General features: G+C 43.8%; 1 protein-coding gene across 1 annotated transcript in view; it reads left to right on the forward strand.

Moving 5' to 3' along the window:
- Positions 1-8,149: 8,149 nt before the first annotated feature.
- GPT2 (glutamic--pyruvic transaminase 2) overlaps positions 8,150-17,695 on the forward strand; it is a 28,062-nt gene continuing 18,516 nt past the window's right edge. The window contains exons 1-2 of the mRNA XM_087729454.1: positions 8,150-8,273; positions 8,761-9,125. Coding sequence (XP_087585580.1) covers positions 8,766-9,125 — 360 coding nt within the window. The 5' untranslated portion in view covers positions 8,150-8,273; positions 8,761-8,765. The remainder of the gene's footprint in view (positions 8,274-8,760; positions 9,126-17,695) is intronic.

A 17,695-nucleotide genomic window follows, 5' to 3' on the forward strand; every position in this document is an offset into this window, starting at 1 on the left:
CTTTAGGGCAGAGGTAAAAAATGTAAACAAATTGTAACTGAATTTGAAAATATTAGTCATGTTTATCAAATACGAACCCCCAGTCCATGCAGAATTAAGATGCTACCAAACCACAAGGTATAAAAATAGAGGCAGAAGTATTTACAATGAATATGCCAAGAATAAATGCATGAAGGTTATATTTCTTTCCTCTTACTCCCAGTTAATGCATTACAACACTAATGTGATTTCCCCGTGATTAATTACATACACATTTTAAAAAATCCTATAAATCACATTAGAATTTTCCCCCTAAATAGATCCATAGATCCATTCATATCCTTTGGGAGCAGCCAATCTATTAGTCTGTTGCTGTTTCACAATACTAATGATTTATGCTCAACAGGATCATAGCCTTTCACTTTAATTTTCTCCTTTGCTCTCCATAAATCTCCATATATTCATTTCATAATGGATATTGTTTTAGCCGGTTCACAGACATGCTAATAATATTACATCACTTCCAATTCTGTCTATCCACAGATGTCTGAAAACCAGTTTTGGAAGCTAATTGTCATTTAACATAGATTTCAGCAACAATAAAGGCCAGTGAGTCATAATCCTTTAAAATTTTCATTCTGGATTTATGCAAATATGGCGTCATTTTAACTTTCTGTCTTATGCAGTAGCTCTTTTCTTTGTTGCAGAAAAATTCTGGATCAGCATTATCATTTTATTTCCTCCTCCCCTCCATACATTTTAAATATAGTTTTCTCAATAAAAGAATCAATGTTGCGGGAATGACAAAGAAAGGCTTAAACTGGAAAGGCGTAAGCATTTTAACAGCTGTTTCTAATGCCGTCCAATAATAGAATTACTTGCTACATCTGTCTTTAATCTAGCAGTTATGTTCAGTTATAGCTCCTATCAACATCGGTGACATGAAGAGAGGGGTACTCCGTTGATTATCAAAGCTGCTCTCAATTTTGAAATTCTACCTCATGTTAAGTCATGATATGCTTTATTTCATGTTTACAATTCATTTCTGAACTCTAGTAATAAGTCCAAGAGCTTAGTGGCGAAAAAAGGGACTAAAGTTATAAAGACAAAACTAATGAAAACAGGTACTGTACAGTCACCAGACTCGGAGCAATCACGGTAGTCCTTGATTTACAAGAGTTTTAGTGACCAAAGTTACAACAGCAGTGAAAAAAGTGAGTTATGACCATTTTTCACACTTACAACATGTCGGCATGTATTTATGACAGCTGAAGTGTCCTGGGATCGTATGATCAACTTTTTTGCGGCCTTCTGACAAAGCAACGTCAATGGGGAACAACCAGATTATCCTATCTTGGACACATTATGTAAAGACACAGCCCTCTTGAGATGTCTATAATCCTGAGAAAGGTGGAAGGAAATTGGTGAAGACAACCAGCACAAGATGAATTGACTTGACTATGAGTTCACAGTGGGTTCGCCATTGGAAGAACAGATTGGGAAAGCAAACTCTAACACAAGTTTATCTTTAAGTAGTGCAAAATTCTGTGTCACCAGTTGGTCAAGCCGGTTCCACCACAAAACCGCGTTCGACTAAAGGGCGCTCGACAAAACCGCGTAGCTGACGTCATCACAGCGCGACAACAGTGCGGAGAAAAACGCACGCTGTAAACGCTAAACCTAAAATTAACCCCTAAACCTAAACCTAACCCCCCTAAACCTAATCCTAAACCTAACCCTAAACCTAACACTTAACCTAACCCTAAACCTAACCCTAAATGTAACCCTTAACCTAACGCTAAACCTAATCCTAACCCTTAACCTAACCCTTAACCTAACCCTAAACCTAACCCTAACCCTTAACCTAACGCTAAACCTAATCCTAACCCTTAACCTAATCCTAAACCTAACCCTTACCTTAACTTGAATCGGCTTGCTTTCAAAGCACTATTTAAATTTCTCCGTGCTCGCTGTTGTCGCCCTGTGGATGATGTCAGCAACGCGGTTTGATCGGGCGCGCTTTAGTCGAGCGCGGTTTTGTCGTGCCACGGGTCAAGCCACAAATTGGAGGATCTTTTAGTCTAACTTCTCCTATAACTATGGTTGGTTTATGGTTTATGGTCAGATGAATCCAGAAAAGAGTGACTAGCAACCATCATGGCTAAATTGCTAATGGTTAGCTTCAACTTGAAGGTATATAAGCAATCAATCATTTAGTAATGGTAAACCCAATTACGGGCATAATTAAACTTTTGTGTATGAGAGATAAAGTGTATCTCCTATACAGCTTCTCTTCCGTTGGGCCTAACTAGAAGCAAGTTATCACATGCCATCTGAATATTTTCTTTGCGTGCCGTGCATTGAAGCACTACCATTGTTTTAACTGGAACTGTTGCCAAAAACATTGAGCTAAATTGCACAAACATGAAATGTGGATATTTGGTTCAAGAATAAGAATAATATAAAGAGCCTGACTGGGCCTGTTTGTGATCTTAGGAATGTGAGCCTGACTATTTTTTTTTTTTTTTAAAAGCTATCCCTGGATAGATTATTATTTAAGCAGGCTAACTACAGCAATACATACAACTGTATTTTCCAAGGGAAGAAATGTATAAAGCAAAAGGAAATAAGCAGCCCAGCATGTTACAAATGGAAAAATGACAAATTGTTACCAAACTCTTAGCTTAATTAACAACATTTGGTTTCTGGATCAACAAAGGTTTCTATTTTAAACATTGTTTCACTGAACCAGAGAAGTATATTCCGCAACGCACATGGAAATATAACATGAAATATATATTCAGACAAACCAGAATATTAATAAATGCACCACCAATATTTCCTAACTATTATATCTTTTGGTTTGTACCTTCTAAACCATGGTCTACCTTTTTCTGGTTTAGTATATTGTGTGAATAAGACTTGGTTCCAACATCACACTAGGCTTTTCATTTTTTCACTTAAAGACCATTTCCTGGGCAAAGCAAAATCAGTTGGGTTCATCTTCTGCACTATAAAGGTAAAGATTCCCCTCGCACATATGTGCTAGTCGTTCCTGACTCTAGGGGGTGGTGCTCATCTCCGTTTCAAAGCCGAAGAGCCAGCGCTGTCCGAAGATGTCTCCATGGTCATGTGGCTGGCATGACTAAATGCCAAAGGCGCACGGAACGCTGTTACCTTCCCACCAAAGGTGGTTCCTATTTTTCTACTTGCATTTTTTACTTGTTTTCGAACTGCTAGGTTGGCAGAAGTTGGGACACGTAACCGGAGTTCACTCCATTACGCAGCACTAGGGATTTGAACCGCTGAACGGCTGGCCTTCTGATCAACAAGCTCAGCTCTTAGCCACTGAGCCACCCTTCTTCTGCACTATGGGGACAAGTAAAAATAACCAGATTAATCTAACAGGTTAAGTCAAATCTAAACAATGCATATGTTGAGTTTTTTGTGTGTATTGAGAAACTATGTTAGTTATCCAGCAAATACTGACCACATGGTCGGGCATACATTGTTGTACTTTGAACGCGAGGCTTCTGAGTTTTGTGAGAATTGTCTTTGAATTATGCCCTCTGAGTCATATGACACCAAATGCTAGCTTTATTTTCTCTGTGTGTGATCACTGGGGCTTAACCATGCTTAGCATTAACAATGAGCAGGATATCTCTCTAAATTGCACCAGGCATCATAGCAAATATTTGATCGGTGATAATTTTCTGGTCACTTCCCATAATAGTGGCCATTACTCTAACTACAGAGTCAGAATTTCAGAATTTGAGGCCATTTAGATCAGTGGTAGTCAACCTGGTCCCTACCGCCCACTAGTGGGCATTCCAGCTTTCATGGTGGGCAGTAGGGGTTTGCTATAACTCTGCTTTATAAATTTTATAAAGTAAAGTTACTTCCCTACTTTATAAATCACCATTACTGTGGAACCGGTGGGCGATTAGAAAATTTTACTACTAACAGAGATACAAAAGTGGGCAGTAGGTATAAAAAGGTTGACTACCCCTGATTTAGATCGTAGTTTTATTTATTTGTTTCTTTGGTTAGAGTTGATTAATTAATCTTACATCCATTTAAAAATAATAAAAGTAAAATGCAGGGTCTAATTCTAGGATATTAATTTCAGGTCAAAGGAAGTCCAATATATTGGTCAGTTGTCCAGATACACAGACCAAATCAGGAAATCAATTCCCAAGAAGATAAGAACTAGCCTAAGATCAAATCAAAGGTTGCATCTTGGTTGTGTGAAATGAAAAATGAAAAGGGGCGTGCAATCAGGGGAGGCAGAGCCTCACCTCTGTCATCATGACCTCAGCTCATGCCTTTTTCCTTTTACATTTTTTTTTCTTTTCATGATGTCAGGCAAGAGCAGAGTTGAAATCCTCTCTGAAACAGCTGGAAAAGGTACGTGTGTGGGTCGGAGAGAAGGGGAGGAATTCAAAAAGTTTGATTGCATGCAGAGCCACGTTGCCTTTTCAAACACACAAACACACACACACACACACACACACACACACAGCTGGATAAAAGTATATAAGCCCAGCTTCACTGATTACAAATTTGAAAAGGCAATGTGGCTCCACCTGCAATCAAAGGCTCGGATCAGAAGGCAGCAGGGGAATAGTGGGGGGGGGAGTATGGCAGAGGAGCTGCTTTCAAGCCTTTGGAAAATATATCCAATCCAACTTCTGTGTTTGTGTTTGAGAGTGAGTGAGTGAGTGAGAGAGAGAGAGAGGGATCCAACTTCTCTGTGTGCATGTGTCTGTTTGAGAGAGGAGGAGAGAGGGAGAGAGGGAGGAAGAGGGGGAGGGAGAAGAAAAAGAATGAAGGAAAACTTTTTCGCAAAGGAGAAAAACAAATGTCGCTTTAAATCAGAACTGAGCATGCCTGGCTGTGGAATTCTGGGAGTTGAAGTCCACAAGTCTAAAAAAAATTGAAACCCCTGTGTCAGTGCCTCACCAGCCATAAACCTCATCGCATGTCACTGCCCTAGCATGATGTCAGAAGTGAGTCTTACTCACACATCACACTCCTTTCCTCCTTTTCAACCACCACAGGATTAAGGAGGAGGAGTTTCTTCTGAATACTACTTCTCTTCCCAGGACTTAAGACATGCTTTTCTGCCTAATGGTTTCTGAATATTTGCTTCAAGCCTGGGTCTCTACACCAGCGACAGGAATCTCAAAAGCATCCAAACACAGGACTTGAAGTGCGGCCTGATCAAAATAAGAAAATTCCTTCCTGCGATTTGGAAAGGATCCTTTTGTTGATGCAACTTACAGCACTTCTATTTATTTTTTGCAGTTGCCTCATGCTGCGGGAGGATGTGACTGGCTTTTGCATTCATGTCACAGGAAAAGGAAAAAAGCTACAATGCCACAAATCTTCCTGTTTGAATGTGATATTCTTCTTTTTATTCTCCCCTTCCCTTTTTAGTAGAGCCACCGTATATCTTAACATATTGCGTTTTAGTGTTACAGTTCAGTCATTTCATGTTTAATAACCTTTAGAGATGGTTACACGGGAGGCTGCGTGACAACATATTCAATGTAACAAACTCAATAAATCAATAAAGGCTACTGAGATAAAAAGAATGGAATGAGGATTCTTGATGGAGCACCCTAAGAGGAATGATGAAGGCCTCAGATTTTATCGTTTTGCTGTTTATTGTTTGATGGTTATGTTTTGTAGTTAGTGGTTTAACAGCTGTTGTGAACTGCCCAAAGTTAATAACAATAGCACTTAGACTTATATACTGCTTTACATCGCTCTTTAAGTGGGTCTTCAAATTGGGCGGGGGGGAGGGGGGCATACAAATCTATAAAATAAATAAATACACACACATACTTTCCAAATAATGTAAACTAGTACTAAAATTTAAACAATGTTCTGGGTTCAGATATCATGTTGTAATTTATTGTTTATATATATTTATATTTATATTATTTATATTTATATTATTTATATTTATATTATTTATATTTATATTATTTATATTTATATTATTTATATTTATATTATTTATATTTATATTTATATCATTTATATTTATATTATTTATATTATTTATATTTATATTATTTATATTTCTATTTATATAAATGGCTGTGTGTGTGTGTGTTCCAGCATAACTTTGGAACGCCTCGAGCAATTTCAACAAAACTTGGTACACAAATTACTTACTCTTTGGAAACAAATACGGGGGGGGGGAGAGACACCGCTAACACCCCTCGAGTTGTGTATTCTGTTAAGATACAGCCTGTTGTGTCTTAAAATGGCTTCTTACTGTACAGTGCTATGGCATTGCCATGGTAACGGCTTCACAGTACTCCACAAGGGGGCTCCCTCTGGTAAGTGGAAAAATCCAACATTAGAAATGGAAGGAGAGTTGGGATAAATAAATACCCGGGCAGCGCTGGGTTATCTGCTAGTTCTTTATATTATTCATGTTCCCTTGTGTTCTTGGATGGAGTGCACCAGTAGAGGCTAAACCAATTTCGCTGCGTACATGATGTACAATGACAATAAAGGCTTTGAAACTTTGACGCATGGATGACATAACGTTCAAATGTGAATCAAGCTGTAATTTTACTGCTTATGATGATTATTGCTTATGAAGACTAGGCCTTCCTCCTTTTGTTTCCTTCCTTGACATACTAAGCCACACAATTTCACAGAAACAGTGAAAAACATGTTAATGCCCCACACACTTTTGTCTACCTTTTTCTAGAGCAAAGCCAATTTCCCCCTCTACCACCTGTGTCTACACTAACACACATTCCTCGAATAAGGCATCGCTCACCCAGAGAAACAGTGGTGTGTTTTGCAAACGCTAACCTTTAATTTATCTCTTAAGTGGTGCAAAATTCTTTTTATTTGCTTTTGCAGCAATGAGTCACCGCTTGCGCACCAACTAGACTCGAGGGCTACATTTCGGCCTAGCTTCTCCTGTAGAATACACCTAGTTTACGGCTTAACGTCAGATGAAGCCGTTAAACAGAGTCAGTCTAATAACCAGGTAAGTTAATCCTGGATCTACCTTTGCAAAAACAACCACTAAGATAAAATGTACCTAAGGATCATTTGATCAAGTTGGTTCTTTTCCACGAGAAAGTTGGTCCATTCAATGGAAAAACACTGAGCCTCAAAAGAATCTGTCCATTTGCAGACCCCTGGACGCTGATCCGTCATCCTTGGGGACAACTCACAGGGTCCCTTAATTCTTCCTTATTAGTCAATGAGGCCTGATTAAGACGAATCACGATTCAGTACAGCCACCCTTGCACAATGTGTCTCCTTGTAGTCAACCCAACCAAAATTGGCTAAATTACCCCAACCGTCTCCATTCTGCGGGGGGGGGAAAAAAACACTGAATCATCCATCCTTTTCACCATCCGGGCTGGATGAAAGTACACTAAACATCTAAAAGTAAGCCAGGCTAAAACCTAACTGATAACTTTTGCGGCTCAGTTTTGCGGCTCCAGGGCGGCCGACGCATAAGAGAACGCGCGAACCCCAAATCCCTCGTCGGAAATGCGCAAAACTCGGGGTCTCACCCCACCGTATTTCTTTTTGCAGCGTTTCCACCGAACGAATTGTCTTCCGCTACGGTTGCGCCCGAGGCATCTTTGGCTGCGAAGCCTTACAACGTTCAGGAAACATGTTTTCACGTGCAAAATCTCCTCTCTTTTGGGGGGGGGGGTATTTTCATTCAATGACTGGCTCCGTTGGGAGGGGTCGCTATGGGGAAAGGAGCGGACCGGATTGGTTGGGGGGGGGACGATGACACCTCCTGCTCCTCCTCCCGACACACACACACACACACACACACAGAACACGCGTTACCCTTGCTCGGAGAGCCTTCTGGGCGATGTAGTTTCCTCTCCCCCCCTCCTCTGCAAGGGCGGCCCCGGGGAACTACAAGCCCCATCAGGCAGAGCGTCTCGGCTGGTGCAATTCCCCCAAGGCCAGCTGTTGTGGAGGCCCGGCAGCCTGGGCGGTTCCGCGTCCAGCAGGCGTGGGGTGGAGGCGTGGAGGGGTGGGCGGGCAATGGGCTTACCCCGAGCCGGCTTTCAACGCTGAATCGTTTGCAAAGGCAGCCAGGTCGGTCGCTCATTGGAGAGCTCCGTGGGGCGCATCTCCGGCCAGCGCCGCCTCTGCCCCCCCCCCTCCCTTTTCTTTCTTTTTGCATGCGGAGGAGCCGGGGCTGGAAGAGGCATAGGAGCCTTTCGGGCGTACTTGTCTGCTTACAAGCGGAGATCTTCCCTGATTCTCTCGGGACGCTGGTGCAGGTGAGATGTGGGGCGGAGAGCGCCTTTGCAGCGCTGGGGTGTGTGTGTGTGTGTGTGTCGGGGGTCGCTTCTCCTCCTCCCCCATCCCCGGTTTAATCTTCTCCGCAAAAGGGGAAGCTTTGTAGCTCAGGGTTGACATAACAGTATCTCTTAGCTCAGGGTTGACATAACAGTATCTCTTAGACCTACACACCGCTCCATAATGCTTTGCAGCCCGCTCTAAGCGGTTTACAGAGTCAGCCTCTTGCCCCCAACAATCCGGGTCCTCCTTTAACCCACCTTGGAAGGATGGAAGGAAGGCTGAGTCAACCAACCTCGAGGCTGGAACCCTTCTGGCCTTCAGCAGGAACGAGGGATCCTTGCTGCTTTCTGAGCTCGCCTTGAATTTCCTGCAGATGTTTCAGGACCCAACTAGGGAACAGCGTCAGGGCTGCATCCTAACCTTCTCCTCTTTTCTTTTTTTCTTCTTGTCTCCTTCTCTTTTAAGGCACCATGCATCGCTTGTCGGGGCTGAGCAGGGAAGCCGCTGTCGCCGCCGCCGCCGCCGCCACTCCCCCTCGCCTCCCGGACCGCCGAGCCGAGGCCGTCCGCTTCCTCGCCTGGCTGGCCACCACCGGCAAAGAGCGCCGCCGACGGCCCTTCAATGCCCAGCGCCCCAACGCCCAGCCGCTTCTCCTGGCTGGTTGGAGCAGCGCCGCCGCCGAAGCCCCCGCGCTGCAGCTGAAGGAGAAGGCGCCTCGCGAGAAGATCCTCACGTTGGAATCCATGAACCCGCAGGTCAAGGCGGTGGAGTACGCGGTGCGGGGACCCATCGTCCTGAAAGCGGGCGAGATCGAGAAGGAGCTGCTGAAGGTAGCTGGCTGGCTGGGGAATCGATCCATGGGATGGGCTCTCATTTGGAGGTTGCGGGTTCCGGACAATGTTGCTATGGGGGGGTGTTGGTGGTGGTTTGCACACCTCGGTAACCCGGGTTTATTTATTTATATTTATTTATGTATTTCGACAAGCATGAATTAAATAACAGATGTAAGTGTAGGCATGATTATGAATACATGGAATGAATACGAATACAAGGGGAAATTCGGACACGATACGCGAGTCGCTCCACCGCGCCTTGCAAACTGCTGTACCGGGCGTGCCTAGGCTTTTAGGGCATTTTATACTTGGAAACGGCCTTTCCCCTGAACCTGGCGCCTTCCGTAGACGGCTGGCTGGGCTTCGAATCCCGTATACTACCCGCGGGACACCGACTTGGGGCCCCCTTCCAGATGTGCATCGCGTGGGGAAGAGCCCGAGCGTCGTCCAGGCCGCCGCCCCCCTGAGCCACTCCTCCGCCGCTGCGGCTCTTGATTGGGGCAGGCGAAACTAGCTGGCCGGCCGGCCGGAGAGGCAGCCAACAGCATGCGGCGGAGGAGAGAGAGGAGCCGGGGACGCCCCTGGCCTGGGTCCCTCGGCGAGAGTCGCTGGACAGGCTCTTGGAGGCAGGACCTGGGACCGAGTCGCTTAAGCGATTCTCTCCCATCCCTGCCCTCCTCTGTCCTGGGGACTGAGTCCACCTCTGCATCCAAAAAGTCCTTTAAAAATACCCAACTAAGATGATTAAAGGCCTGGAGAGTAAAACATATGAAAAAGGGTTGCAGGAAATAGATATGGCTAGTCTACAGGGCGGGGCATAACCTTTTCCTAGGGGGTCACAGCAACACTTGTAATAACAACACAAATAATTCATACACCATTCGAAAGCCCATCAAAAACTGAGTTTATTGACACGATTTAATAGTCAGTATGACCACCATTAGCCCTTCGAACAGCATTCAAACGAGGTGGATAAGAACACAACAAATCTTCAAACAGTTCCGTTCGATTTTCCAGATTTTTCAACACAGTTTCCAAATTCATTCTCAAAGTTTCAACCGAAACAAATTTAACATTTAATAGCTCATTCAATTCAGTTTTTTATGGGCTTTAAAATGAGGTGTCGCGGAAGTTGTAAACTGCTGTCGATCTTGCTGTGACCCCCTAGGAAAAGGTTATGCCCCGCCCTCTGGAAAATCTGGAAAATCGAACGGAACTGTTTGAAGATTTGTTGTGTTCTTATCCACCTCGTTTGAATGCTGTTCGAAGGGCTAATGGTGGTCATACTGACTATTAAATCGTGTCAATAAACTCAGTTTTTGATGGGCTTTCGAATGGTGTATGAATTATTTGTGTTGTTATTACAAGTGTTGCTGTGACCCCCTAGGAAAAGGTTATGCCCCGCCCTGTACTCTAGAGAAAAGAAGGACTAAGGGGGGACATGATACCAGTGGTCTGATATTTGAGGGGCTGCCCCGAAGAAGAGGGGGTCAATTTATTCTCCAAAGCACCTGAGGGCAGGACAAGAAGCAATGGGTGGAAACTAACCAAGGAGAGAAGCAACCTGGAATTAAGGAGAAACTTCCTAACAGTGGGGACAATTCACCAGTGGAACAGCTTCCCTCCAGAAGTTGTAGGTGCTTCATCCCTGGAGATTTAAGAGACCGAACAACCATTTGTCTGAAATGGTATGGGGTTCTCCTGCTTGAGCAGGGAGGTGGACTTAACTGCCTTGCTTAGCAATGGACATTTTGAGCTCAATTGTGGTCGTAAGTTGAGGACCACCTGTAGCTGTTTTTTCCTTGCTGTCTTGTTTGGTCAAATACGTTTGGGGCTCTTCATTAATTTTCAGGCCTTTATTTAAAGGGAGTTAGTTACCCAGGAAGCTCTGTTTTGCTATTGCAAATGTTGGCTGTCCTTTGAATTGGAACTTGAGGATAGAGTAGAAAAGAATTAATAGGGATGAGTAAATGGAAATTCAAAAATAGATGGTCCAGCCTTGTAGTAGAGTGATTCCCCCGTGGCACGACAAAACCACGCTCGTCAAAATAGCGGTGATAAAATCGCGGTGCTAAAGCCGCGATGTCATCACCGCCGCGACAACAGCGCGGCAACAGAAGGGCGCTTTAAAACGGCGCCGCGGCAGAAAGCCGATTTCAATTAAGATAAGGGTTAGGATTAGGTTTAGGGGTTTGTTTTAGGGTTTGTTTTAGGGTTAGGGTTAGGGTTAGGTTCAGGGTTAGGGTTAGGTTTAGGGGTTTGTTTTAGGGTTTGTTTTAGGGTTAGGGTTAGGGTTAGGTTCAGGGTTAGGGTTAGGATTAGGTTTAGCGTTAGGTTTAGCGTTAGGGTTAGGGTTAGGGTTAGGTTTAGGGTACTGAGTGCTTGGGAATGCGCGGATTTGCCCTCCGCGATTATGTCATTGCGGTAGGGTCGCGTTTTTCCTTAGCGCTTCGAACGGCGCGAATTAGTCTTCGCGCTTATGTCTCCGCGGATAAGGGCTTTGCGGATTTGTGGTGGAACCGATTCCCCCCCCCCCCCAGTTTTCTTGCCCTGTGATATTTTTGCTAGGCAATTACGCAGGATTTGTTCTTTGAGCAGAAACACCCAGTGAAAAGCAAACAGCCACTTCCCATCTTCTGGGTCAGATACTTGCATAAGAATGCAATTGCATATTCCATAGGTATTGACTTTTCTTCTGATGCAATCTCAGGTTTCCTCCACCTTATGTAACAAGAGATAACTAGCCTATACTTCAGGTCTTGTTTCAGTAAAAAGTTAACCCTGGTAGGGGAGGGTGCCCACTTCCCCCCCCCCCACTTGTGGCTTTTGCCCTTAAGTGTATTTTGCTTGGTTCTGTTAATGGTGGTTGTTAGTTGCGAAGTCGTGTCAGACCCATCGTGACCCCCATGGACAACAATCCTCCAGGCCTTCCTGTCCTCTACCATCCTCTGAAGTCCATTCAAGCGTGACCCGTCAAAACCGCGCTCGACTAAACCGCGCCCGATTAAACCGCGTCGCTGACGTCATCAACAGGGTGACAACAGCGAGCGCGGAGAAAGAAGGGCGCTTTAAATAGCGCTTTGAAAGCAAGCCGATTCAACTTAAGGTAAGGGTTAGGTTTAGGGTTAGCTTTAGGGTTAGGTTTAGGGTTAGGTTTAGGGTTAGGGTTAGGGTTAGGGTTAGGTTAAAGGTTAGTATTAGGTTTAGGGTTAGGTTAAGGGTTAGGATTAGGTTTAGGATTAGGTTAAGAGTTAGGTTTAGGGTTAGGTTTAGGGTTAGCGTTAGGTTTAGGATTAGGTTTAGGTTTAGGGGTTAATTTTAGGTTTAGGGGTTAATTTTAGGTTTAGGGTTTACAGCGTGCTTCTGTCTCCGCGCTGTTGTTGCCCTGTTGATGACATCAGCGACGCGGTTTAGTCGGACGCGGTTTAGTCGAGCGCGGTTTTGTGGTGGAACCCCATTCAAGCTCACGCCGACTGCTTTAGTGACCCCATCCAGCCCCCTCCTTCTCTGTCGTCCCCTTCTTCTTTTGCCCTCAATCTTTCCCAGCATGAGGCTCTTCTCCAATCAGTCCTTCCTTCTCATTAGGTGGCCAAAGTATTGGAGTTTCCTCTTCAGGATCTGGCCTTCTAAAGAGCAGTCAGGCTTGATCTCCTCTAGGACTGACCGGTTTGATCGCCTTGCAGTCCAAGGGACTCGCAGGAATCTTCTCCAGCACTAGAGTTCAAAGGCCTTCATTCTTTGGTGCTCAGCCTCTGTTAATGGAGGTGGTTTTTAAAAAATGGGGTTGTTTTTTTTAAGGAAATAATTAATCTGGATGCATCACTTTCTCAAAACTGGTTGTAACCTTTAAAATCAGATAAGTTATGATTCACCGAGAACCTTGGAATGCATCTGTAACTTTTTAAACCATTAATAGGGCTCTATTTATAATCTTTATCTTGTAGAAGATGCCCCAGATGGTTTTGTGCCCTGCAGATAATATGGAAAGTCAGTTTCATTAATAAGGCAGTTGCAGTCTACATATCTGCAGGGCAGCAAGTGGAAAAAGTAATAAACCAGCATTAGTGTCCCCAGGGAATTTATTCCTGTATAAGTGCCTCCATCGTGGTACACCAGGGTTTGCATTAACCTCCAGCTGGCTAGATTCACAGAACATACGTCAAAACCCTTGATGTAGAGATGTTATTAACCTCCCCCTTGTAATGTCTCGTCTTTTTTATCCCCCAGTCTGTACCTCCTTCCCTGATTGAATTGTGAGCCGCCCTGAGTCCCCTTCGGGGAAAAGGGCAGCGTATAAATGTAATAAATCAATCAAATCAATCAATCAAGTTCAATCCGGACCAGCTCAAGGTTGACTCAGCCTTCCATCCTTCCAAGATCAGTCAAATGAGGATCCAGATTGTTGGGGGGCAAGAGACTGACTCTGTAAACTGCTAGGAGAGGGGCTGTAAAGCACTGTGAAGCGGTTTATACATCTAAGGGCTATTGCTATGGCAAAAAAATGTCATAAAATCAGGCACCATGACACACTGAATGACTGCATCACTCAGCAACAGAGGGTTCAGTCCCACTTGAGGTTGTAAGTTGAAGACAATCTGTAAATGCATCGGGAAGTTAGTTCGGTCCATTAGTTCAATCCTTTCGTGTGCTTGCCACTCTGCTGTTACCTGCCCCCCCCCCCACAATACTCACTAAGTTAGTGATTGCTCCACTCTCCCTGTTAGTTAACAGGACACTTGATCCCTTCACCTTGACCCATGGGCTTGCTATGTTTGAAGGACTTGTGCATACAGATAAAGGGAGTGTTCAAACATGTGAATTCCCATCTGTTCGGTTTTAAGACTCTTGATGATTGGCCCAGCACTGTTTGAAAGAGAGTTGACTTTAATGCTCTGGAGTTTACTTAGGGCTTCGGTCTTGTGATGCTGTCTTGATATTTATGCGTCAGGAAGAATTAACTTGGCTGAGCATTTTGTTCTCAACCGGATCCCCTAATCCAGCAATCTTAATATTGATCAGCAATCATTCTAGAACTGTTCCCTAGGCAGTCTTCCATTGCGTGGATTATGTCTGAAAGGCAGTTCGTTGGTACTTATTAACCATAGTCATCCAAAAGGATCTTGGTCTTAATTGTTCGGTGGATTTGTGCATCGTGCTAAGCTAACACGTCACATGATGGCTTGGACCAATATTTTGCAATTTTAAGTAAAATGCCAAACACGCTCTGTACAAAAATCTACCTATTTGTTTTTTCCTGGCGAGTTGGACAGCATAGGCGTTGAATCAATACATTTATTTTTAAACTGTAGCTTTTTAGGTGGCGCTTAAGTGGAAATACTGGAATGAAAAAGCCAAATAATAATAATTGTGGTTTGGGCTTTCGCTGCTGGAGATGGGAAGATGTTCCAACTGCTGACTTTCCCCTTGCCTTTCACCCAGGAACCCCACAAGGAGAAAAATTGGCAACCTACCGCACGGAGTTTGTTGTTCTTTGCAAAAAAAAAAAAAAAAAAGAGAGAGAGAGAGACTTATAAGTGAAATTAGTTCTCCAAATTCTGCTGAACTTGACATTCTCTCTCTCTCTCCTCTCTCTCTCTCTCCTCTCTCTCTTTCCTCTCTCTCTCTTTCCTCTGTCTCTCTCTCCTCTCTCTCTTTCCTCTCTCTCTCTCCTTCCTCTCTCTCTCTCCTATCTCTCTCTCTCCTCTCTCCTCTCTCTCCTTCCTCTCTCTCTCTCTCCTCTCTCTCTCCTTCCTCTCTCTCTCTCTCCTCTCTCTCTCTCTCCTTCCTCTCTCTCCTCTCTCTCCTTCCTCTCTCTCTCCTCTCTCTCTCCTCTCTCTCTCTCCTCTCTCTCTCCTTCATCTCTCTCTCTCTCCTCTCTCTCTCTCCTCTCTCTCTCCTCTCTCTCCTCTCTTTCCTCTCTCTCTCTCTCTCTCCTCTCTCTCTCTCCTTCCTCTCTCTCTCTCTCTCCTCTTTCTCTGCTCTCTCTCTCTCCTCTTTCTCCTCTCTCTCTCCTTCCTCTCTCTCTCTCTCTCCTCTTTCTCTGCTCTCTCTCTCTCCTCTTTCTCCTCTCTCTCTCCTTCCTCTCTCTCTCTCTCTCTCTCTTTCTCCCCCCCCTCTCTTTCCTCTCTCTCTCCTCTCTCTCTCTCTCCTTTCTTTGCTTCGATTTCAGGATGGGGTGGGGTAGCACACATCTTTAGGATTGCCAGCCTTGCATCTGTGGCAGCCCCTGCCTTACATTGTAACTATGCATCCTTGGGTGTTTTCCTTTGGAGCAGAAAAAAACATTCTCCTGATTCCAGCCTTTGTTCTTCTTAATGGGAGACCAAAAAATAGCTCAGCTTTTTGGATCATGAATAGCTTTGAACAACCTGATAGAATACTGCAAAAACATCTCCCACTCTCTTTTAGATATTGCCCCTTTTGCAAAATGTTCCTGTTTTTATTTTTTAAAAAAGTACTAACATCAAAGGAATGCTTGATTGCAGATGATTGCTGTCAGCCAGGTGTTCTTTTCTTTGATTTTGGTGGGTGAGATTTTGTGCAGTAGGATGAGCTCAGTGTATGCCTTACCTTGGTGTGTATTTTGTATCGTGTAAAGGCAGAAAGAAGTAGGGTACGATGTGATGTTAGAACAAAAAACATGAGCTTTATTCTTGAAAGTGTTTTGCTTTATTTCTTTTATCTATCTATCTTCTATCTTTTATTTTTATCACTATTAAAAAGGCTGTATGTATGTATGTACATGTTCCAGCATAACTCTGGAACGCCTCGAGCAATTTCAACCAAACTTGGTACACAGGTGACTTACCCTCTGAAAACAAATACTGAGGTGGTGGTGGTAAGACACCCTTGGGGTGTGTATCTGTTTGTGTGTGTTCCAGCATAACTCTGGAATGCCTGGCCCGTTAAGGAGAGCGGCAATTGTTAGTGATGTCATGGGAGGGAGAAAGGAGAGCTTGGCCAGGATCTTAGACAGGGCAAGAAAGAGGAGCGCATAGGAGGGGGAAGGGAGAGAGCAGGGATGATGGGCATGGGAGTAGGGGGAAGAAAGAGCCCCTCTCAATGGCTCCCTGTCAGACAAACGCTTCGATGTCTATAAATACCTGGGCAACACTGGGTTTCGAGCTAGTAAATTTAAAAAATGCACACCCTTCCATGTTCTATCTTCCAGATTAAATGCCTATTTTGATTGGCCCCAATTATGTCTACAATACATATTTGTATTTGTTCAAGAAAGATGCATTTTCAGGTTCGGCCAGGAAAGGAAAAAATGAAGTCCTTTGATATCAAATTTAGGACTTCCTCAGGATTCAGAAAAACCAAGGATGATTGAGAATGAATTAATAAGAGTTTAAATTAGCATCCTAGTGTCTCTTACCTGTTGAGTTCTGTAGGGTAGCTTCATGTTTGTCTAAACCCATCAGGGAAAACCTCTGTGATTTTTTTTACTCAATGCTACGTCCAGACCAAAGTTCTTTATTTACCCTCTGAACTCGAATTAGAGCTGAGCAGTTTTGGGTCCCAATTCTGACTTGTTAGAGAACAAGCAATAGCATTCGAAGAAGTTAAAAATAAAGTTTTGGAGACTGAAAATGAGATCTTTTCCTGCTCTAGATTGCTTGTGATAGTATCAGTTACGTTGTTCAGGTTATGCTTACACCACCTGGTATTTAGGCATGTTCAGTCTTCCCTCCAGTTTCTAAGATTGCTTGAAGTATCACGTTGTGTTTAAACAGGCTTGTTCGGTTTGTTCGAGCAAGCCTCCAAATTCAGGAATGTGGTTTAGAATTTGCATCGCCTTGTTTTGGAAGGGTTCCTCTCAAACGATCATTTGCTGTATGTGGTGAAACCACAGCTTGCTGCAAATAAAGAGTTAGCTGGGCCTGTATTATAAGAAGGTAGGAAGCTAAACCTTAGAAGAGAGGGGAACAAGAAAAGGCAGTTGACAGGGAAAGAGGAAACGGTATATAAATAGGCAATAAGTGAATGTGTGGTCCTTGTAAAGGACAAGGAAATACATTTTGTTTTATGGATGAAAACAGAAATGATTTACATCCTGCAATAACCATTCAGATTTGAAGTTACTGCAGTGAACTTGTTTTCAACCTAAAAGAGAGATAAAGTGGCACCTTATATATATATATATTAATAAGCTACTACACCAGCAGCAGAAGAACCAATAAGCAAGATAGTCAACTCTAGCTTTGTAATTTTGGGGTGGCATCAGAGGTGGGTTCCTACCAGTTCGGTAGAACTGGTTCGTCAAATTTTTGAAACCCACCACTGACACACACACACACACACACACACACACACATGCATGCGCACACACAGACACACACAGACAGACTCACACACAGAGAGAAAGAGAAAGAAAGGAAGAAAGAAATAAAGAAAAAAAGAAAAAAAGAAAGAAAAAGTGAGAGAGAGATGAAAGAAAAAAAGAAAAAGGGACAGAGAGACAAAAGGAAGGAAAGAGAGAGAGAAAGAAAGAAAGAGAGAGAGAGAACACATGGGCGGCAAGCCACTCCCACCAGGTCACATGGCCGTCAAGCCACTCCCACAAA

Source organism: Thamnophis sirtalis, unplaced genomic scaffold (assembly GCF_051295495.1).
Source record: "Thamnophis sirtalis isolate CommonGarterSnake01/CBP01778 unplaced genomic scaffold, rThaSir2_p1.2 scaffold_14, whole genome shotgun sequence".
Taxonomy (NCBI): domain Eukaryota; kingdom Metazoa; phylum Chordata; class Lepidosauria; order Squamata; family Natricidae; genus Thamnophis; species Thamnophis sirtalis.